At 30.3% G+C, this 23,628-nt stretch overlaps 1 protein-coding gene across 1 annotated transcript in view; it reads right to left on the reverse strand.

Moving 5' to 3' along the window:
• Nucleotides 1-6,340: 6,340 nt before the first annotated feature.
• LOC107440353 (pancreatic triacylglycerol lipase-like) overlaps nt 6,341-23,628 on the reverse strand; it is a 20,122-nt gene continuing 2,834 nt past the window's right edge. Inside the window, exons 2-8 of the mRNA XM_016053258.3 lie at nt 22,807-23,075; nt 19,540-19,686; nt 17,008-17,116; nt 12,117-12,233; nt 9,918-10,007; nt 7,933-8,174; nt 6,341-6,538 (exon numbers count right to left, since the gene is read on the reverse strand). Coding sequence (XP_015908744.2) covers nt 6,362-6,538; nt 7,933-8,174; nt 9,918-10,007; nt 12,117-12,233; nt 17,008-17,116; nt 19,540-19,686; nt 22,807-23,075 — 1,151 coding nt within the window. The 3' untranslated portion in view covers nt 6,341-6,361. The remainder of the gene's footprint in view (nt 6,539-7,932; nt 8,175-9,917; nt 10,008-12,116; nt 12,234-17,007; nt 17,117-19,539; nt 19,687-22,806; nt 23,076-23,628) is intronic.

The raw sequence follows: 23,628 nt of genomic DNA on the forward strand, positions 1-23,628 counted from the left end.
AAGAGAGAAATAACTGAAAATTATAATTTTATTTCCAATAAATAAATACAGTGTTTTAGCCCACTTAAGCATGTTTTCGAAAAAAAACTGGTCTCGCTGAAAGGTAGATTTATTAACTAAATGTGTCGTAGAAAATTAATGCCATTGCTTTTGGATTCGCCAAAGTTGTTTCAAAGCATAAAATTGTTGAGATTTTAAAATAATTGAATTTTGTTAGAAACTTATTTAGAGTATGTAAAAGGGGATCGATGTATCAGATATTTGGTATGTATGTAATAGGATTATGCAACTATGCCGTTTTTAAAATTTTACACTGTTCAACTTACATTGATTAATCAATGAATTAAAGTTCACAGTGAAATCAGTAATGAAGTCACAAAAGTCTAGTGTCTTCAAAATCTAAACTAACTGATGGCTATCTAGTTATATCATTCATAACTTATTAGCTATTTTATTCCACTTATAATTCCTGATGTTACAACTATATCCACCTTTCATTACATTTGATACCTGCCATTATTTGTGAAATTTAAAATGATTTTTAGAGTTCTTTTTTTAATCTGGCGTCAATCTCAAGCTTTAATATGGTAGTACGATCTTTCGTTGAATCAAATTCAAGATAATAGTATACCAGGCATCCAAATAGAATGGTAAACAGTCAGCTAATTCTCGCATTAGTGTAATTGGCAGTGAAAAAAAGTTGATAAAGAAGAAAATAATTATGTCCTGTCTTGGGTTTTGATCTTGCAAAACTGGACTGTTGTCTGCCTAAAAAATTCATGAGTTGCTTTCACTTAATTGAATTAAAAAACGCACACTATACGGTTATCAATGTTTGATAAAGTTGAAGAATTTCTTAATTATTAAGTAATATTGAAGAATTAACATTTAGCCCAAGTCAAATTAGACTGTAGGTTTGAACTATTTTCCTGAGAGCTGGAAAGGATTATATTTCTCTTTGAAAGTTTCAACTAAGTTTGAGTCAATTTCTGAGCTAAACTTTTGAAAGTCAACGTACCACGAAACTTTAGGGACTGTTTCCTTTGCACGGTATATCGTATTTAAAATTTTGTGTTTCAACAAAATTTAAGAACATTGAAATTCTGCATAACACAGACTAAATATTATTAACATAATATCAATTAAAGATTTCATATACTTTCAAAATTTTTCCAAATATGAAGCATTTTATATTCTTGAAACATTTCGTAAATAAGAAACACTTGCTTACCCTCTATACTTAGTCTAGAAGTTAATGGAGGTATAACCGACGCAAATAAACTTAAAATTCTTATTGTAACATTCCATCTCATTTTTTTTGAAACGGCGAGTGAGTTTGACGCTATATAGTAATCTGCAACTATTTCGTACAAAGTATTATTATGAATTTAGTTTAGAGGCAGTTATTCTATGTTAGATATTTCCCTCATAAATAAAAGATATTTCTGAACTTGTAGTAAATTAAAAGAATTTTTTGAAACTTTACGGGAATGCAGTTTAGTATTTTAGCATATGAACTGATATATATTCTAAGGGAAAAATCTTTTTTATCGTTAATTCATCATTTCGAATGATTGATCTTTTATCAAAGTCATGCTTAAAGCAATAAAATTTGAATGTTATATTTGAATTTTGAAAGAGTGCCTGTAAATTTTTTTCTTAAACATTTCTTCGGTATCTATGTATAAATTTAAATAGTATTAAAATTAATTGAAGAAATTGTTCTGACGCGGCGAATATTTTTTGTTTATGAATTGCGAAAATTTATCCTAAAATAACAAACGTGTTTCTTTTTTCAAAAGTAAGTTTGTTAGATTTAGTTTTAGTACTGGTTAATCATGATTGATTATTCTGAGGTATTTGATGAGGCAACAGAGAAAAACGACAATAATAAAAAATAAAACGTAAAATAAAAGAATATATTAGGAAATAGAGATCCAAATTATTGAGAAATTTTGCACAGTATTTGTCTTATGTTAACTATAACGTTGATCTTTTCACTCTTTAACGATATTGCAATTTCTAGGAAAATTTTCGCGCATGCGCTATGAAAGTCATATTGCGCGAAGATTTGCGACAAGAGAAACAGTAAGGTTTTGCAAAATCTATCAAATATTCTAAATATATTCAATAAGGCTTCATAAAATTGTTATATTAAGTTAAGTACGGTCGGATAGCACACTTTTGTACATTTTATTTTTTTCTAAAGAGATTAATGTATCTCAAATGTTTACTGAAAAGATTCTAACACTTTAACTTATCCATTCAGTTTCTAAAATAAGCAGGATGTCAAAAAAGCATGGATACGATCAAATCTCTCGAAAAATACGTGTTGTACCAAAAATCTAACTGTGAAACTAACCTCTAGGGTTGAAGTTAGGGCTTGAGTTTGGTATCATTTAATGCATCCTTTGAAAATATTTCAAGCATGAACATTTAGACACAGGTATAAGAACATTAGACACGGTGTATTTACATGAAAATTTAATATTTCTATATTTTGGGGCACTCTATATATTTGTACAGTGTCTTAAAAGGAAAAATTGCATACACCTAATTAATATGAATCTCTTCATAAGGAACCACTTTTTGATAATATGATTTTTTGAATCAAAGTTAGGCATTTTTGATTGTTGAAATGTATTGTTTTTCAACATTATACCATATAATGTGTCTAGTCACTATCACTCATATTAATCGAACTTTTATTTTTTAGACGTTTTAGAAGACAAAATTGCGCCAAATAATTCTTCATTACTATCTAATTCAACAAGGTTTAGCATAAGGTTAGACTTTATTAAAGAAAAATACTTCTTACAACTTGATTCTATGAAGGCTTTCCTTGTCAGTTGAAAACGTTTTTAATCTTTTTAATGATATTTATGTTGAAAAGAATATTAAACAACGATCACATTCTCCTTCATTTTTTGAATTTTTTTTATTCACGTTTAAAAACGAATATTTTTTTCCTCAGGATTATTTAATGATATAATGGAGGGCGAGCGGATTCATCTATTTTCTCTCTAAACTTAATAATTTTATTTTATTTTATTTTAAAACTGTCGTTGAACAGCCGACTAAATTTTATGGGTTTACGACTACTAATATTCAACTCCATAGCCTTGTAATTGTGAACCCAATTCAGAAGACAGGGGAACTCCTGGATCGATTATTGGGATAAATTTGCCCTCGTGGAGGACTTTTTGAGGGAGCTAACCCGCATTTGCGTTACATGGAGAGAAATACTACGAGAACCTCCCATGGTTAGCCTGACGGTAAGGGGACTCTAATCTATGATCCGTCTTCCACGGAGGATATTTTACGACAGCACTGTGGTCGTTGCAAGCCAACGAAATTCGTATCAACCAACTATTGCTTGGGATTCGAACCCGGTTCGTCTCATTAGAAGACAAACCCTCTATCCCCTGAGCCATCTCGGCTCTAAGCTTAATAATAGTAAATTTCCTTTTCAACTTAATACCAGATTCAAGAATATGAAAAAAATTGAGTAGAAAGTCGTTATCTATCAAGAAATTGTTTCGCTGAAAGAAATTTTACCTATTCTAGTTAAGAAAAACACATATGTTGTGTTTTGAATATTTCTGTCTCATGAAATACTTCACCGATAACACACAAAGACTAGATTTTACCATTCGAAGTCAAAATGCTTTGAATAATATTTAGTTTAAGTAAGAACAAACGTGTTAAAGCTATCTCAAAAATATTTCTAAAAGAAATTGTTAGGTTTGCACCCATGTTTTGTTTTTTGAATAGTTTATTGTGTAAGAAGTAATAAATTTATTGAAATCGGAAGAGAAAACGTATGCTTTTAATTGAATAGTGTAGGATGACTTGATTTTACAAATTTGTAGAAAAACTGAGTGAATATTGAACTATTGGGCATTGAAATAGTAAAAACAAATTAATTGATAATAATAATGATGTTGCATAGGTTTATGATTATTTTGCACTTGATTCACATTTGATATAAATCGACATATCCATATAGTGCATTCATATATAATTATGATTAAATGATAACACAGTTATATGACCTAAATCTGATTCCTATTAAAAACTTATAACAGGAGAATGGAGGAAAAAATAATTCTTACGACAAATCCATATGACAAATCCATATGACAGAGCATAATTTTTTCTGCTTCATTATGCAGTTTTTAATACCACTGTAGTAAAACTATAGTAATACCACTGTAGTAAAACACCGCAAGTAGTAAAACTACAAGTTAAAGAAAAAACATTTGAAAATCACACCATAGGCTTTTCAAAATCTATCGATTAAAGAAAATCTTAATACATTTTCAAAATGTCCACCATTTGCCTGAACAATGTATCGTTAATTGAACACGAAACTTCTTTGAATCAAAAGGCAAAGCAAAAAAGAGTTATATAATATTTTAGCTCCTTCTATCGGAAATTTTTTGAAATGAAACCAGAGACATTGGGAGAAAAATTTTAAACCCTGTTTCAAAAAAAAAAAAAAAAAATGCTGCAAGAATTTTATTTTATTTTAATTGTTCGTTTCTTTCTTTTTTTGTTGCAAGAGATGTTGTTTAACTATTTTCCAGGTTCGCCAGACCCATCTATAACTCATGGATACTGTTCTGTATCTAAGGGAAAGCCCTATTTCAGTAGTGCCCTCATATGGCGAGTATTGTGAGTATTCAAGGATGAAATGTGACGAAGGGTCGCATTGTGAGAGTAACAATGTTGTGAGAGCAGGAAATATTGACTATTAATTAACATGAGATCAAATATAAAATCTATTACAGTCCATTTTACTTATTTGTGTGAGCTTCATTATTTATTACGAGAAAACAATGGTATGATGCCATCCCATTGATTATTTATTATATTATGCTCAGAACTTTAATACGAGAGAGAAACTTTCTTCAATATTTTCGAGATAAAGAATGTTTTTTCCAACTGCATTTAACGTTGTTGATAATTACAAATAATTTATAAATATAGTTCTTAATTCTAATAATTAATTGTTAAAAATCAAATAACTATACTCATTATATTGAAAGCTTTTTGTTTTGTTTCATATGAAAATTTGTAGCAATCTTATATCTTTAAAGTTGGTTCTTCGGCTGCGAAATATAAAAATTTACTAGTGGGCTGCGCCTCCTGCACGCTAACGCTCGCCAACCCCCGAAAATTGCTACGCAATCTTATATGGTTTGCTTCGCAAATCAAGCTCGCTTCGCTCTCTACTAACTTAGGTGCATTGCAAATGCACAAAATTCTAAGAATTCAAAACAATCATTCAAATCCATATAACAACTTTAAAAAAAGGAAAAAAATTACATCTTTTTAGTAAATACTAAGTCATTAAAATAAATTTGAATTCAAATAAATGACATGTAATTCGTTAAACCTCTTAGAAATGTGCTATAGTATAAAATCTTAAAGCGTAACAGCAGGACTGAGACTCATTTTTCAATGAATAACTAATAACAATAATAAAACAAATAAATATTCGTGATATAAATCAAAAATTGTCAAATAAATTCTTAATACATAAATTTGTGAAAGAAAGCGCTTTCGAAGAAATAATAAAATAGAGATCTATCGACAAAGACTACTCACTTCTGTCTAGCTTAATAGTATGAAATTGCCGCAGCTGATAGGGTGAATTTCGGAAGAGATCACATTTGGTGAGAATGCTCTCTCTGGTTATTTCAGTTTCCGTTTTTAAAAGCTATATTTGTTGAGTCACCTCAGCTAGATTTGGCATGTGACATTTTTAGCGGCAATCATTGGTCGATTTTCTAGCGTTGCCATTCGGGGAGTTGTAATGAGGCTTTTTTTGTCGCTGTGTAAGAGAAGTATATGTATAGATAATTGTGGAATTTATTAATGGAAGTGTTTAATATTTGTTATTAGAGTATTAATGGGTTTTTTTCTGAAAAATTTCATTTTAAAAATTAAATAAGATCCTAAAAAATAATTTTTTTATTTTTTTACAATAATACAGTTTTTGAAACTATGCAAATAAAGAAACAAAAAGATATAACGTGATTCATTTATTCGCAGAAATACTATGCAGTGATATACGATTGCATGATTTAATGCTTATATTAATGTATATTTCATTATTTTCCAGTTTTAAATCTCAAAATATTTGCATTGAAACTGAATGAATAAACTCAAAATAACTTATCAAATAAAAAACAAACTTTGAATTTGAATAATGAAGCATATAATTTAAAAATTATTATTTTTTAGTTAATTGAACTTGAGTTAAATGTTTGTATCAACAAGATTTAATTTGTGATAAACGAGTAAGCGTCAGATAAAAATAAATAATAAACAATAATTTTAAATACATATTTATTTAAGTAAAAATTTGAAAAATTTGAAAAGCTGAATAGAAGAAACTTCCGATCTTGGATAAAATATTTGTTAGTTTTTGAATACTTGAAATAGTCAGTGATAAGAAGGCTTCAATCATGACTAAAACAAATCCTTGTCTTTCAGTTTCCTTTTCTGGAATAAAGCATTCAGTGGTATTCTAAAAAATTGTAAAGTACGAATTAAAAGCTTCAAAATTCAAAATTTAAACAAAGTAATGAAATTTGCAAAAGAATTTTGTGTTTAATGTATTTTTTGGCGTAATAGTATTTTTGGGCGTTAGCACTTTTAGGCCTAAATGTAAGTTGTAAAATTAAGTGACAAATAAAGCAAAATAAATTAATGTTTAAAATTTCAGAAATAGCGCACTGTTAAAAAGTATTTTTGTGCCTATGTGTACAAATTTTTTTTTTTAACATAGTACGTTTTGAGCTTAGCTCCTCAATTTGAGATTTCGGGTAAGCGAGGTACTTAATTTCTCATATAGCTCAGTTCAGTTTTACAATATTATAATAGAAAAAATCTCTAAATTAGCCAGTCCATTATAAATAATATTTTTTAGAGTTTTTGAAAAGAATTGGGAAAAGACGATATAGTTTATGTAAATTAAGTAAGATTTCTAAGTAGGAATGAATTATCATAACTGGTTGATAGGATAATTAACCAGTTGTGTTAATTCATTTCATTTAACCATTGGAAAGATACGAATGTAATAAGGTAAAAGGTCTGATATTAAGATCATTATTTTTGAAATTCAGTGTTTATTTATGAAGAAAATAGAAGAGATTGTTTATCTTTGTATAGGTAAATTGAAGAACTATTGAAAAATGTTCATTAAATGGACATAAAACTCATCAAAAAATGGAGATCAAATGATTATAAACCTTTTTTCAAATATTTTAATCGAGATTTCTTTTTTTAATTTTAAAATTCCTCTATGTTTCAACTTTAAATACATGGAATTTTAAGAGTCGATTATTATTTGTTTCGGAGCTATTTTGACACATTTTTGCTCAATTCCGTTTTACAATGTAAGAGTTTTAAATAATAATTTCATGTATTACAAGTCTATTTCCTTACAAAAATGTATTTTAAAGCATGTAGTCACTTTTTTACAAAAATTATCTCCGATAGATTTTACATAAGTGATGGCATTTCTGGAAACGTCTGTAAAATGTAATCTGCATGGATCGTTTGTGTGTTTCTTAGATTAGATTGTCGAACATGTTGAAACGCAAAGTTGCAGAAAACTGTCGAATTCAACAGGATATCCATGAATCCGTAAGTATTATTTCGAATATTATTCGAATATATTCTGTTAATATTATTTTGAATATAGTAATTGTTGGAGATAATTAACTAAGAGGATATGCACATTCCAAGTATAAAATGAAAAATAAACGATATATGTCTTTTTTTCATACAACTTAACTAGAACCTAGCCTGAAGTATATAGAATGTAATTTATTTTAAATTAAAGTTTTGAGCTTTCAAAGAATTTCAGTTGGGCTGTAAATTGGAAGCTAATTATTTCTTTAAAAATTAAATACTTACGTGACAATATGGTGGTGACGCAGTAGTATATAAATAAAACTTTAGTTCATGACTTTCATTGTCTTGTATTTTCTTGGCATGAAATCCCATATAATCCATGATTGAGTTATTGCAATAACATTCTTTGTTATTATAATTTCTGTAGTTCTTGCAATTCGCAGCTGGAAATTTACATTTAGCAATCGAGGACTTGAAGTAATTTAATGATATTGTGTGAGCGCATGTCCTGGCGTCTATGACATCTGAATAAAATAGAGATTATTAAATATTTAGTTGATAGCTTATAAATAAATGCATAGTGTTTATATTTCTTACTGTACATATACTTAAAAAAAGGTTTAAAAAATAAAATTAAGGAAGACTGCTGAACTTTGAACCAATTTCGACTTTTTATTTTTTATGTGGAATGTAATACTTAAAGTAATTTATTACTTGGGAACAAATGAACAAATACTGTTATACACTACTGTGAAAAAAAATAATAAATTAGTGCAAGGTATAGCATTATGTTGTTCCTTGGAACACCTTATATTGTACATTGGACCTTGGATGCTTTCTTTTGGATCACAACAATCATGTTGTGGTTCTTAGCTTTGTTAGATGATAATTTCCTGTGAAATCTAAACTACATCGAATGAATGATAAACGTACAATCAAACAATACTTTACTGGAATATTTCATAAATTTATAGCCTTACTAAGAACGTAAAATTTTTTATATGTTGTGAATGGTAACATTCACTGGAAAATATATTTGTCCTAAATGGGCCAATGAAACTCGCTCTGCACGCAAGGTGCAACAAGCACACTCTCTTTCTGATTTTGTTAGGTCTAACAAGAATAAATAATATTTCTCCAAAAATTGATATTTTATCTGACAGGCATTGATGTTTTTTTACTTATTCAAATTAGTTTTGACCTAAAATGTAAGTATTGTAGTGTTTTACCTTCTAATCAAACTGAATGAGAAATGAAAAACTTAGCAACTAGAAAATTTACAAAAGTTACTAAGCATAGGCCTGAAAACCTTGAGATGGTTCACAACAGAGCAGATTGTACCTGCGGTTGCATTAAATTCTTCACTAAAGGACATAAATCTCTACACTGGTTCAAAGTATAACCCTCTTCCCAGTATATAAATAGAAACTATTACTATTAGTTTCATTTAATTTATTTTGAAGTCATATATAAAATACTGTGTTTAAGAAACCCATTACTGGTGGTTAGTCATCTAAAAGACAATGGTCCTAAAAGCTCTATGTAAAGGATAAACATTCTGGCTTGGTGATAAAAAGATTTCAGTGATAAGTCGTGTTTAGATTGACAATGCCACACTTTACACAGGTATAAACACTTCCTAAAAATTCTTTAAGAATCACGACACAATTGCTTATCAACTGCAATAATTTAAATTTATAAATGCATCCTCTCAAAATCTAGAATTAGGCATTAAAGTGAAATATTCAGTTATAGTAGGCTTAGCAATTATATCCTGTGCGCAATTTTATGTTTGATGTTTCGTATAATACTTCGACAAGTCGAGCACGCCTTTGCGAATTAAGTCAAGAATTTGCACCTTTCGTTTGGCAAAAGAGCTCTACAAGGGTACGTCTGAGCTTAAAGCGCTTCGAATAAATGGAAGCACTATTCATTCGTGTGGCCCCTCCCACAATTTTGACACAGATCTGAAGGAGAAGGAAATTTTTTACAAATACTCGTATTCATGGTGCTGCTCAGCTGTCAATCACAGGACTTTTGATTCCATAGATTTTAAGGGTACGTATATCGTATGAACTCGGTGGATCTTAGCGGATTCCGATTCTCCTACCACTCTGCTACAACGGCTTGCGTGTTTATGTTTAAATATTGTGAGTGATCTGATTTAATCATATGTATTGTAGTATACGAAAAGCAACAGTGGACCTTCGGGCTCCACAATAGATTTTATTCGCAACGAATTCAACGAGATTTACTTTTCAACTTACTGAAAATGGTGGTATCCCCACAACCTGGTTGTCTAGTTCCGCCATTGGGATAAAAATCCACATGCCCTATAGCTTCATACAAGCCGAATCCTAAAAATATAGATACAATATTCATTTTGAGATAAATTAATAATTTAAGAGGTTGGTAAAAATAAACAATAAATATATGTTTGACGAGAAAGAGGAACTTTATCATGCATTAATAAATACTTAAACTAAAGAAGAAAACAATAATATATATTTCTTTTTGCTGGCAGAAATAAGTCTGAGAGGGAGGTCTTAATATTATGACAAGTAAACGCTTGATTCCTTCATTACTTTTTTTCCCTCTATATTTGTAATTAAAAAAATAATTTCTTCTATTAAATAATAGTAAAAGAAGGAATTTTAAAATTGTTTTTATTAAATTTCATTCATTATGTTTTCATATTATTCAAGTTTTTTTTTATTATTTCTGAATAGCACCAAAAATATTAAAGGTGTAATTATGCCTATAATAAATTTTGAAAAATTTTAAATTTTTTTATTTATTACCAATAATAAATATTAAAAAAAAGCGAAAAAAATTCAATCATTTAAATTACTTCATAAACTTTCAGATTTTTTCCAATTATGCATTTTTCTTTTAATAGGGATCTTTAAAACTGAAATCAATTTTAGCTGTTACGCTGTGTTTTACTGCGTTTTTTCTAATTTGCTTTCATATCTGTGACTACAGAATCTTGCTTTCGAAATTTCAACCACTTATTTTTCAATGATATTTTAACATTTCTTAAGGTGGTAAAGATATTGCGCATATATCAACCACTAAAAAATCATCAATAAATTACATTCCTAACATAATTGTTTTAACTGAAAACAACTAAAAATGAAATAAAAAGTTTAAAAAGAGAAAGTAATTAGTGACTTACACCTAAAATGAAAAAAAGAAGAAAAAAAGAAGAAAAAACGTTGATAAAATCATTTTTGAAAGACTTGAGGAAAATTTTCATTGCTTTTCGATTTATACTGCCATGCAAAAGAAAAATCAACGTATGCGCAAAAAAAAAAAAGAAAAAAAAAAAAAAAAAAAGTCNAAAAAAAAAAAGAAAAGTCAAAATTGAGATTCTTATTTATTTGGCATTTTTATATGATAAACTGTATTTATATATACTGAATTTTTCTTCAAAAATAAATCTTGTTTCATCAATTTTAAAAAATCTATTTTAACTTTCATAGCATTAGTAATAGAAAAAAAATAGTTGTTAAGCTACTTTTCTCGAAATCTATCATGAAGTACTTACATTATTTTTTTTCAATTGCACAGCAGCATTATACAAAAGGTATGTGTCCAATTTTTTTTACTTTTAGGTCTCACGAACACATTCTTATACTATCAGTTTTAGTTCATTTTAAAATGCTGTTACTAATATCTTTATTTAAAAATTTTCCTATTTTTTAGCTACATATTACATCACAAGAACTAAGAAAGCAGGTTTGATTTCTTAAATCATTTTTTTCTTCAGTTAGTTTATCCGTTTTACCACGCTGAGTTCAAAACCAAAACTACAAATAATATTAGAAAGCAATAATGACCATAAAAAAAATAAAAATTATAATAAATTTTCAGAAAAACGGTATTCAGAGCAGAAATATATCCTTTTTTAATCTCATCACAATTAAATACCATCAGAATTGCACACTAATACCATTTTCTGGTTTGGAGATTTAAAATGTAACTCATACTTAAATTTGTATTATAATAACTTTTTCAAATTAAAAATTTTATAGATAATAAAGTGACATATTATTTGTAACGGACACTTGTTCACAATTTTAGAGCTTTGAAGCATCAGAAAGAGGGTGGATTGTTTATCGGTTGATACCATTTCTATTTTAAGGTTCTTTTAATTTCTTTTTAAGAAAAGCGAGAGATTGCGCTGATTGGAGATATTGAATTGCGGCCTATACTTTAGTTTTATTTAAGAAACTATTTTAACTTTAAAAAAACTGTGAAATTACGAAATTTCGTTTTATCACTAGGAACAGATAAATACTTGTGCATAATTCTAGAGCTTTGGAACATGGGAAAGTGGGGAGTGGGAGAATCGATATAGAGACTACATTTTTTTAAATTTAATAAAAAGATCTTTGGTTTATATAAAATATTTTTTTGTGTGATTAAAGTGCACTAAAAAGTATTTTAGAGAACAATAATACCTTGAGCAATATTGCTTCCGCCATTTGTATGTATTATATCTACAAATTTGGCGTCAGTTTTATCTAATCGCACCTCATCCGAGGCGTGTTGAAAAAATGGGCCTGCAGGATCTAAGCCTGGAAAAAAAGAAGAAATGATACAATTATAAAAAATCTCGAAAATCACTTTAGTAAATACAGTAAGCTCCGTCGTGCTCAATGTTTTGAGCGATCGACTTATCGGTGCATTTTGTTTCAGGGTGCAAAAACTATAAGATTTAAAACCCTTAAAATTACAGTCCGTGGCCAAATTATTAGACGCACTATATGATTCTATGTAAAATCTTAATTATCAGGTGATAATATACAGCTTTATTGTTTTTTACGCGACTGAAACCGGTTTGCAATTGTTTACGTTCGTTTATTAATTGGTTAAATTAAGTCCAGGTATAATATAAATTCAATGATTGGATAAATTAGACGATATATTATATAAATATAGAATATTAATTATATCATGCATTATATTAGTATATTATAATAATTCGACCAAATTACTAGACGCACTGCAGTTTCTTAACAATGACATGTTTTGCACCAGTTTATATGCAATACTTTTATATTCAAACATAATGGAAGAATTTACCCCGACCCGCCCTTATTTAGGGCATACGGGTAAATGTTTATTAAAATCAAAAAAAAATATCCAGAGAACAGTAGAAACATAAATTACATAAAATACACATCAGACATGGCAACAGCCCATGAACATGGCGGGCGTAGAACAGCTAAAATCATGTAAGGTGCTAAACATTAAAACAGCAATATATTAAAAGTGTCAATTAAAAGAATAATTTAAAAGAGCAATTTAAAAGATAAACGTGCAAAAATTACAAGAGAACAATATTGTAAAACAATTAAAAGCATTACTATTAAAACCAATTAAATAGTACAAAAGTAAGTAACAATAAAATTGGAGCAAGTAAAAGAAGAATAGTTTATAAAAGACATAGAAAAAAAAAATGAGACACCCAAGCTGGAAGGAACAAGTTCCGAGACATTAAAGACCGTCCCCCAATACATCCTCTAAAGTTTGTTTAATAATCTTTTTTATGATATTTCTACAAGTCAGGTTAGCATAGCATTGATGTTGGCCAATATTATTAAAGTTATTGCCCCGGATTGTCTGGAATTGAGAACAATTTATTAACAAGTGATCAATAGATTGATATTCACCACAGTAATTGCATTCTGGAGTTTTGTGGAATAATTTTCAACATTATTCAATCCTATTACATATATTCAAACATAAATGTAATAGGTTTTTATGCGGGAGATTTTTTATATACTTCCTATTTGTATTTATTTTTAATGTATTGCATTACAATGTTAACCAATTAATACACGAACCTAAACAAGTGCAAACCGGTTTCAGTCTTGTAAAAATGATAAAGTTGTATAGTATTGCATGATAATTGAGATTTTACATAGAACCTTCAGTGAGTCTAATAATTTGGCCAGGGACTTCACGCAGGTATAAAGAAATTAGGAGGACAATTCGGAAGGTATGGGAGGACAATTAAATAATAAAACATGACGTAATTAACTTTTAAATTGGTAGTAAAAAATACCACTCGGGTCTCTCTACAGGCAGCTGGAACGCAACTAAAGCTAAACTCAGTGGCTCGACAGCCCATAGAGGGCCAAGGCCTACTGTGTCCATCTCAGTTTTCTTACCCTTGGGCTCTGGGGTGCAGGAGCAGATGTTCCGGTCAGGTGGTCAGCCGAACGCGAAACCCCCAGTGTTTAGTTCCCAAGAATGCTTGGTACTCATTTATCGACACACTGAAGGGATGAAAGGCTGAGTCAACCTTGCCCGACCCGAGGATCGAACCCAGTACCTGTGGCACGGGAGAGTGAAGCGCTACCGCTCAGCCACTGGGCGTCCTGGAACGCAATTACAGGCTTGTAATTTGGTGTGTTGAAGGGGTAAATTTGTTTATAAACTTAACACAAGTTTTTTGTTTTGAAATTCTGATTTGTTCAAAGGTAAATGAAATTTTTAACGTTTTTTCATGCGACTTTTTCTCACTTTTTTCTTTACGTTACATTTTGTTTTCATGGAAACTATTAGACTTAGAAACTTAGAAGGTGAGTAAAAAAGTGCATAAGGAGTACGATAGAATAAAAAATAAAAGTAAGATCTGATTATTAGCTCGAAAATTTTCATCTGAGTGTTGTAAAAAATTCATACAAGCTAATTTATTGCCCACTGAAGTGCAACTACAGAGTTAAAATTTGACGGGCTGAAAAGACCGTTTTCATTTATAGCCTAAAGCGTGTTTTCTTTTTCGAAATTCCAATTAATACAAATTTTATTTCAATTTTAAATGCTTTTTCGGAATACTTTTTCGCTTTTCTTGTTTTAAATGAAGATTTTTATCCACTATTGTAGAAAAATATTTATTTCTTACTCACGATCATTTCATGAGCTCGCGAAAGACTGATATCAAAAATGATGAAAATAATGAATAAGTGAAATAATAATAAAAAAACTAAGCGAAAGAGAGTAGATACTGCCGGATTTAAATTTTATCATTCAAAATCGAAATTTTTGAAAATTTAAAAGGCAATATAAGGATATCGTTATCTATTGTGAACAAAGAAAAATTACTTCGCATTTCTTATTTTTTATTGTGTCACTATTCTTACTAAGCTTATTACTCCTATTCATAAGTTTAAATACACAATGACGGCGGAATAAAACTAAATTTGGTAGACTTGTTTATACAACTAAAGATGATGTCTATTTAAATTTCGCGCTTCGTGCATAAGTTTTGCGCTAGTAGCTCCACTGTGAACATACAAATCAGGGTTGCTTTAAACACGCGTTCTACAGTTTGTAAGAGTTATTTTTGGTTAAATTTCGACATAGAGAGTTGATGTTAGTCAAGAATGCCTTTAAGAAGACGAAGAAGCCATTATCAACAGCTCAATGACTTTGAACGTGGTCGTGTAATAGGTCTGCGAGAAGATGGATCTCCTCTCCCCGAAGGACTGTGGAGAAACGTATTCATTGTGCATGAAATTATAACAGTCGTTGAACAGCTAACCCAATTTTGGATTTACGACTACCAATGTTCCTTTTAAGTCTCGTAGCCTTGTAATTTTGAACCAAATCTAGAAGACAATGGAACTTCTGGATCAAGTATTAAGAGAAATTTGCCACCATCGAGGGCTTTTTGATGGAACTAACCCGTATTTGCGTAGCATGGATAGGAAAATCACAGTTGGCCTGACTGCAAGGAGACTCTAACCCATTATCCGTCTACTACTGAGGATATTTTGCGTCAGCATTGTGGTCGGTGTGAGCTGGGTGCAGAATTCGTATCTATCAGCCATCGCTGAGATTCGAACCCGGTTCACCTCATTGGAACGCTCTATTCCCGGAGATGAACAACTCGCTGTACATGATTATTGGCAGAAGTGGTCAAGGGAAGGTATTTCTTCAAGAAGATCTGGATGGGCACGCAGCATTACTTAGAGGGAAGGCTGCCATGTAGGGCATATGGTATGGCACACCACACTGCATATGCTTCAGAAATTTGAACTACAGTTGCCACTGCAGTGGCACAACGAATTGTAACAAATCGACAAATTCAAGTACAACTCCGCACGAGACTCCCTGTATCTTACATCCACTTACTCGGAAAGACTGCCGTTTACAACGTGAGTGGTTAGAGCTCACTGCTGGACAAAGTAGAAATCTACTGCGTTTCCTGATGAAATTCGGTTCCGTCTTGGTGCCAGTGATAGCCGTATATTGGTTTGAAGGAGGTCAGGTAAGAGCCGGTTGCCGACCTGTCTCTGACCTAGACACACTGGACCTACGCCTGGACTTATGATCTGGGAAGTAATTTCCCATGACAGCAGGAGCACTCTCTTTGTTATTCCACGTAACTTGACTGCAAATTTGTACTTCAACCTGGTGATTCAACCTGTTCTTTTGCCATTCATGTTCAGCATTCAAGGGTGTATTTTCCAGCAGGATAATTCTCGCTCTTATACTGCTGTTGTAACTCAACAAGCTCTACAGAATGTTGACATGTTTCCTCGGCATGCTAGATCACCAAATCTTTCACCAATCTAGCACGCATGGGACATCACTGGACGACAAATTAAGCGTCATCGACAGCCAACATCAACTATCCCTGCATTTACTGACCAAGTGCAACTGGCATGGAACTCCATCTCACAAAATGATATACGTCATCTGTATGTCACAATGCATGCCCTTTGCACGCTTGCAATCAAAATTCTTATGATTACACCGGTTATTAATATACCAGTATTTCACATTTGAAATGATTTTTTATCTTCATTGCATTAACCTGTGACCTTGAAACTTCAATCAGTTACATATGTTGCTCAGATAAACACATTGTCGAAATTTCATTATTCTACAATAACTTTTTCTTGGAGTTGGGATTTTTTTTACATTAGTGTAGTTTGGCTCTAAGTATGGTTGCTTATTTTTCAAATACAAATATTCGTTCATTTTGTTATGATTAACCTATTAACAAAATATTCTGATATAAGCTTATAATAACTTTATATCTTATAAATAAAAAATGTTTCTTTATCCTTATTTTCTGAAAAATCGACATTTTCTTTTTTAAATGAAATAAAGATGAATGCGAGGTAAAGTGTCGGTAAGTTGAGCGAGCAGGGGGTTATATATTAAAAACAAGCAAATCCACACAGATAAACATTTTGCTGAAAGAAACTACTTAATTTTTGAAATTGACTAGTTTTTTTTCAAGCTAGCTAGTTCTTACTTATTAGTTTAGGGTATGAAAAAAATTTGAATTCTTTAATATTGAAACTAAATATGAGTTTCAGTCAAAGTTACCTGTTATTCTGCCTATTTTATTTAATCTTTCTCCAATCCATCCAGCTATATGAGCACCTAAGCTATGTCCGATGATATGAACGCTTTCATATGCGATGCCTTTATTTTTCTGCAGATAAACATGCAATTAATTTTAAGAATCTAGAATGTAATATAATAAGAATATTTATTTATAACTATAATTTTTTGCAATGTTAATTAAAGTGTCTGTTGTCGTTATACAGATTTTACCTACTGTAAGATTAATTTTAATGTTGCAATTTTAATGTATCACAAAACGCCAACAAGGTTTGTAAAAGATTTGCAAATAAGCCATGCATGATGAAACAATGTTAAATTTAATTATGCTGGTTATGCGCAATGAAGCTTGCATTAAGCTTGCATAAACAGCTTTTTTTATTTCGAGATTAAATCCAAAAACACTGCAAATCATTAGTAAAAAAAATTTGTGTCTTGAGAAGCTTAGCATGCAAAGGAAAAAGAGTTCAAAAACAAGGTTTTCATTAAAAGCTAAAGAATTATGTATTTTTTGCAAAGATTTATGTGTGCCTTTATACTGTCTGTAAAAAAAGAATATTTGCAGTGAAACAAACCTGCTTTGTATAAATAATGACTTACAAGTCAACCTTATAAGTGTCAATCAAAAGAAATCGTAAATACAATGTTTGAAATATAATTATGCGGCATGTAAAAGATCCCTTATTGGCTCCTAGCTAAATTAAATTCCTAGTGCACTTTAGCATCCAAATAGAGTCTCGGTGCTGCCATCTAGTGTGGCAGAAACTAGACGTCCAAATTAACATGGCCAACGGTATCTCACCCATTGTGGTGGTCCTGAAAGAGTGGATGCCATTTCTGGAGAACGCACTAGGTCTGCTCAGCGGGAAGACTGATTGTGCAGCTCATAGGAAATTAAAAAAAATGTTTGAAATAAGGTTGTTTATTATGTGCTTGTTATGAGTTGTGCCCTTTGAACCATGAATATTCTAGTCTAGTACTTAAGAATTTGACTTATCGTTCAGGGCATTTGTTTTGCATAATTCTTTTATTAATAATGTCTGTTTGCGAGTTAATAAAAAATCTTCACACTATTTCATTGTCACCCTAGAAGTTTAATTAAAATTTAGAATGAATTGCTAAATATGCTTAAGTTGTGACTTTTGTACCATGAAGAATCTAGAGTAGTACTTAAAGACTCAATTAATTGTTCAGGGTGTTTGTTTTGCTTGAAAATTGAACGCAGGTTTATATCTGGTCATGTATATTTCATGTATGAAGGCATTCTTAACCACAAATGGCAGTTAGCAAGGTTTAGGACAGAATGGATTAATCCAAGGTTTAAATCCTGGTTTAAACCGTCCTGTCCAAAACCACTTTGTCCAAAACTGTCTTAAACTGTCCAAAACCCTTTTGCTCAAATTATGTCACAATTTTATCAGAACAATATTTAAGAGGTAATATAAACATAGAACTAATAACATATTGATAATTAAATCTACTACAGAATATTTGTTTTCAAAAGTATAATGTTTTATTAATATTGTTTGACTCTTCAATTTAAACATTAAACAAAGGAAGATTAATCAGTAATCAAGTTCAATTGGTCCTCTCATTCAATAGTACATAACTGAAGTTGGACCTTGCCATACAGGTTAAGCTATTAGGGACTAAGTGCTTGGTTAGTCATAAACAGGTTTATTTATCTATAGTACTATTCAAGAATACTGTTATTTCATTCATGTTCAATTCTTTTAGCATAGTGGTGATACATCACCAGTGTCAGTAACTGAAACTGATGTTATGCCCTTCAAAACTGTTAATAAATTTTTCAGTTATTTTGTATTTTCAATTTAAACTAATATATTTATATTTAAAAACAATTTTTTTAAAGCATAGTTGTCTTTTTTATCATCCTGTGATGCGGAAATTATATCATTTTTTGAAAAAAATAACGTGAAAAATAAAAGGTTAATTCTTAAAAAAATTTAGTATTTTTTTAAAAAATTATTTTAAATATTGCATTATTTATCCTTATGCAAAAACATTATTTATCAGCATTAAAAGCATATTTATATTTAAAGGATTAGGTATTCACTTTTGTTGTTCAATGAATTATGGAGCTTAAAAAATTATAAACCTTTTCCTATTATATTATATTATTTTCTTTTGATAAGTAAGAGTAAATTGTATAAAAAATATCAAATATTTATTGATGCATGTAATTATTATGTGTACAATGGTTACACCTATAAAATTTTTACCTTCTACCAAAGTTCAAAGTTTTGGACACTTTTAAACAGTTTAGGACAGTTTTACCCAGTTTAGGACAGTTTTTTCTAGTTTAAGACAGTAAAACCCACGTGTCCTGTCCAAAACCAATTTAGGACGTCCAAAACCCCAACCCTGCCACAAATATTACTTAATTAGTGGTTTTTGATCTAAAATTAATTAGTTTGATATTTTGTAATGTAATTCAAATAAATGGCATAACAAAATAACATTTAAAATGCTTTATGAATTTAAATGACTCACTTTTATAATTTCTAAAAGTTGAGTTACATAAACAGCAACAGCTCTCCCGTTTGCAACAGCTTGTACGTACGGATAATTATCGTCTTTTGTCCAGTCAATTATAATCACATTGTAGGCACTTTCTTTCAGCAATTCATCTTTTATTCTCTGCAAGTCAATAACAAAAAGTGAATTTACAAATAATTAGAAAAGGCTAAAAGAAAATGGGGTAAAGCAAAAATTAAGCAAAAATAAATAGGTATTAATCAATACTACACAAGAATGCAGAAAACTGAAATTCGCATGAGCCAAATTGAAAAAAAAAAAATCATTATTTATTACTTGCCCGTCCCGGCTACTTAACGTTATTATGTCTAGCAAAGCATATTTTTAGCAGTTCAACTAATCAAAATAAAGATTAACTACACTCAGTGATATCCAGCATCAAAACTGATGCTAAGGATTATACTGGGGAGTATTTATACGAATATTTAATCTTGTATGATTCGGGAGGGGGGATTTCAAATCTTTAATTAGTTTTGCTCCTAAAGCTACTGGTATTTTTCTGGAATGACATTTTAAGTCTATTTCTGTCGTAATTTACAGGATTTAAAGCGTTATATATAATAGGGGATCACGTAAATGTTGCGACAAAATTTTAGAGAAACACGGCGCTGCTTCCTTATTACAATTCCTTATTTCCTTCTTACAATTCCTTCTTACTGCTTCCTTAAACAATTCGTAATAGTTAAGAGGCCTCAATGGCGTATGGTAGCATTTCTTGACATTGCTTCGTATGTAATTTTAATACTGATGTGTCTTAACTCTTTGTCTTGAGTTTGACTCTACATTTATGTGTCCCTCTGTTACATGTAGCGTTTTAAACTTGTATATTTCGGCAAAAATTAGACTAAAAATGTGAAACTGATTGCAGATATTAAAATAAATTGTTCCTCAGTGTTATCGATAGCTGTTTACAGATGATATGAAACGGGGGTGCCATCTCCTCTGCAGAGGATCAAATTTGTGATGGTATGTCTTCGGATCATCCGCAGGGATGTTTTCCGTACCGTTGCCAATAGCCTACTAAGTAGCTCTAGTGCGACGTAAATAAACTACAGCTACGAGTTAATAGATAATAATCTATATTGATGATAATGAAATAACTTTTGGTTGAAATTGCAACTTGCACTCGCTGTTTAAATATAGGAATCTTCCACAAATGGTTGATTCTGGAATAACAAGAGACACACATACCTAGACATACGAATTTTTTCTTTTAATATTATAGATATGCTAATAAAATACTACTTTAAATATTCAGAACAAAACTAATGGCTATAACTGTATAGGGAAATAGAATAATCCAAAAATCAAAAATTAACAGTATGGTTGGAAAGCAAATGGCGGGTTACGAGAATGGGTCTAGCTTGTTTTAACTGACGCTGCCTTTTTAAGCAAATTGATTGATTGTAAAAGATTTGGGTATTTTTTTTGAGGGGGGGGATTTTTTTGGGTATTCAAAAACTACCTTTACTAGACCTTCACATAAACACGAGAGAATATCGATCGAATACGATGCGATTTGGATTTCAGATAATTTCTTCAAGAGAGTTACTATGTTCAGTTTAAAATTAAAGCTTTGCTTTGCATTTTTTAAAATTATTTTTATTGAAAAAGAGCTTTGAAAAACCTTTTCAAATGTTTTTAAGGGTCTGATTAGATTTTTATTTTCCTTTCTTCCCTAAACTTCATCTATTATTATCCTCCTTTAGATAAGAAAGGACAGCCTTATGACATATAACACATATCTTGATAAAAGTATCTAGTATTGATATCAAATTTTTTAAAAGCTAATTAATATTTAACAAAAATACTTAATAAAACTTTTTCTAAGTATATTTTATAGGTTGAATATTTATTATTTGATTTCATAGCAAGTAAATAAAAATTTGCGACATTATTTGGTTAAAAAATTGGATATGAAATCGAAGTATTAAAGAAATATTTTTTAAATAAGAAGAGCTGTGTAAAACTTTTATTTTTATTTTCAGACCTTCCTAAAAGTTGTTCCATTTAAAAGTGTTCTCAAAAATTTCTTTATCAAGAAAAATAAGTTAAAAAATACCTTTAGTTTGAACGTCTTAAACCAGAGTAAAGCTCTAATTTTTAACTGAGTTACTAATTGTTAGTTAATTAATTTTAATAAATAGTCTAATTTTTAACTAGACTGACTTTCTGAAGAAGTTGTCTAAAATTCTAAACTTACAATTAGCTTTAATATTTAAAAAATAACTCATAAAACCATCGATTTGGCGATCTTTTTCCATTCTGACGAAACATATTAAACTTTATGTATAATTCTTTTTTTTGCATATTTCAATGAGTCTAAACAATGCAATATTAGAGTAACTTCTCATATAATTAAAAAAAAAATTAGCCACAAACACTTTTCCCTAAACTGAGAGTTTCTCTTTATATTGACACTTTGCTCCATTATAGTCCGTTTACCAAAGGAAATCCTCCAACCACAGAGACTATGGTAGTCTCCTGTTATGGAAATAAGAAAAAGCACATATTAGAGAGGAGTGCTTTCGATACTCTTCTTATCAAACCATATTAAAATTTGCCTAAAATGCTAACTCAACGTTCCTACTTGAAAGAGTTTAACCTCGTACATATAATTATTGATAGTGCTCTAGAACATGGTCCCCAATCTCCAATTCGCGGACCGGTACCGGTCTGTAGTTTAAATGGTACTAGGTAGCCCAAAGAACATTAAATTATTTAAAAAATTTTTCCTGTGGTATATTTCTTTCGGGTTTGTACAACTTTCCAAGAACGAGAGGTGGACTTCACTTGATGTAGCATTAATACAGCGCATTTAATTGTACTTTATTTTAAAGACACATTTAAATACAATTAAATTAAAATTATAAAATCAAAGTAATCTAAAATATAAATATTCAATGCCTTCACCTCATCGATCCGCGGTAAAAATGTCAAACATTGACTGGTCCTCTGTGATGAAAAAGTTGGAGAGCATATTGACCAGTGGCAAGTGCAGTTCTTTAGAAATAGACAAACTATACTCAATAAGAAACTTAACATAACAAAAATAACTATAACGAACTTACAAAAGTTCTGAAAAACAGCACATTAATGGCTTAAAATGCAATTTCATTAGACCACAGAACCCTTGTAAAGCAACCTTAATAATTGGGCGACGCGTCTAATGTTAGGCGACATGGACTATTTGCTAAATTTTAAAACTAAATATATACTTACATAAAACTCCAGAGTGTCATTTAAGGTTGTGTTAAAACCGGGGATGATTAATTTGGTCGGTAAACTTCCATCAAATGGCGATGTTGCTATTGAGTCATTTGTTATTCCAATAAAAAAGCTTTCATTCCGGTTCAGCTGTGTAAACAATAAGTACCGAATGCTCAAGTTACCTTCTGGCACTTTACAACTTGGACGGTATAAGCCGTCGGTAAAGGGAGGGTCGCAACTGAAACATCCGATATCATCAAAACATTTTTCCTCGGATGCAACTGAAAGCATAACTTTTATGAGTTTTTCTATTCTAAAATTATTTATTATTTGATATAATAATATCATAAATGTAATCGCTTACAATTTTTGGGTTTTAGCCAATATAATGAGAAGCCACATGTCTTAAAGGTTCAGAAAAGTTAAGCGTTCTTGTTAAAAAAAGGGCAATTTTCCTGTGTAGATAAAATTTTTGTCTTTTGTTTTGCTATTCGCGATCGCAACGAACTATAGGGGGCGTTGTTGTATGAGACGCATACCTGCGATTTCTATATGAACCGTCATTCAGTTACTCTGGAGACGTCGTTAATGTAGCGTGTAGCATTGCAACGTTCCTTCTTTGATGTGGCTTATTAAATTTAAAAAAGAAAAATGCTTGATCTTCTTTCTTGTACAACCGAAAACAAAATGGTTAGCAGAAATTCTGGTGAAGGAACATCCAAAACACATCGGAAAAATATTTGTACATTAACAGAAAAAAATATGTATATTCTTATAAGAGTTAAAACCTAATGCCCGAGAAATAGTATTACTAAATTTAATGATATAACATGA

This window comes from Parasteatoda tepidariorum, chromosome 6 (assembly GCF_043381705.1).
Source record: "Parasteatoda tepidariorum isolate YZ-2023 chromosome 6, CAS_Ptep_4.0, whole genome shotgun sequence".
Taxonomy (NCBI): domain Eukaryota; kingdom Metazoa; phylum Arthropoda; class Arachnida; order Araneae; family Theridiidae; genus Parasteatoda; species Parasteatoda tepidariorum.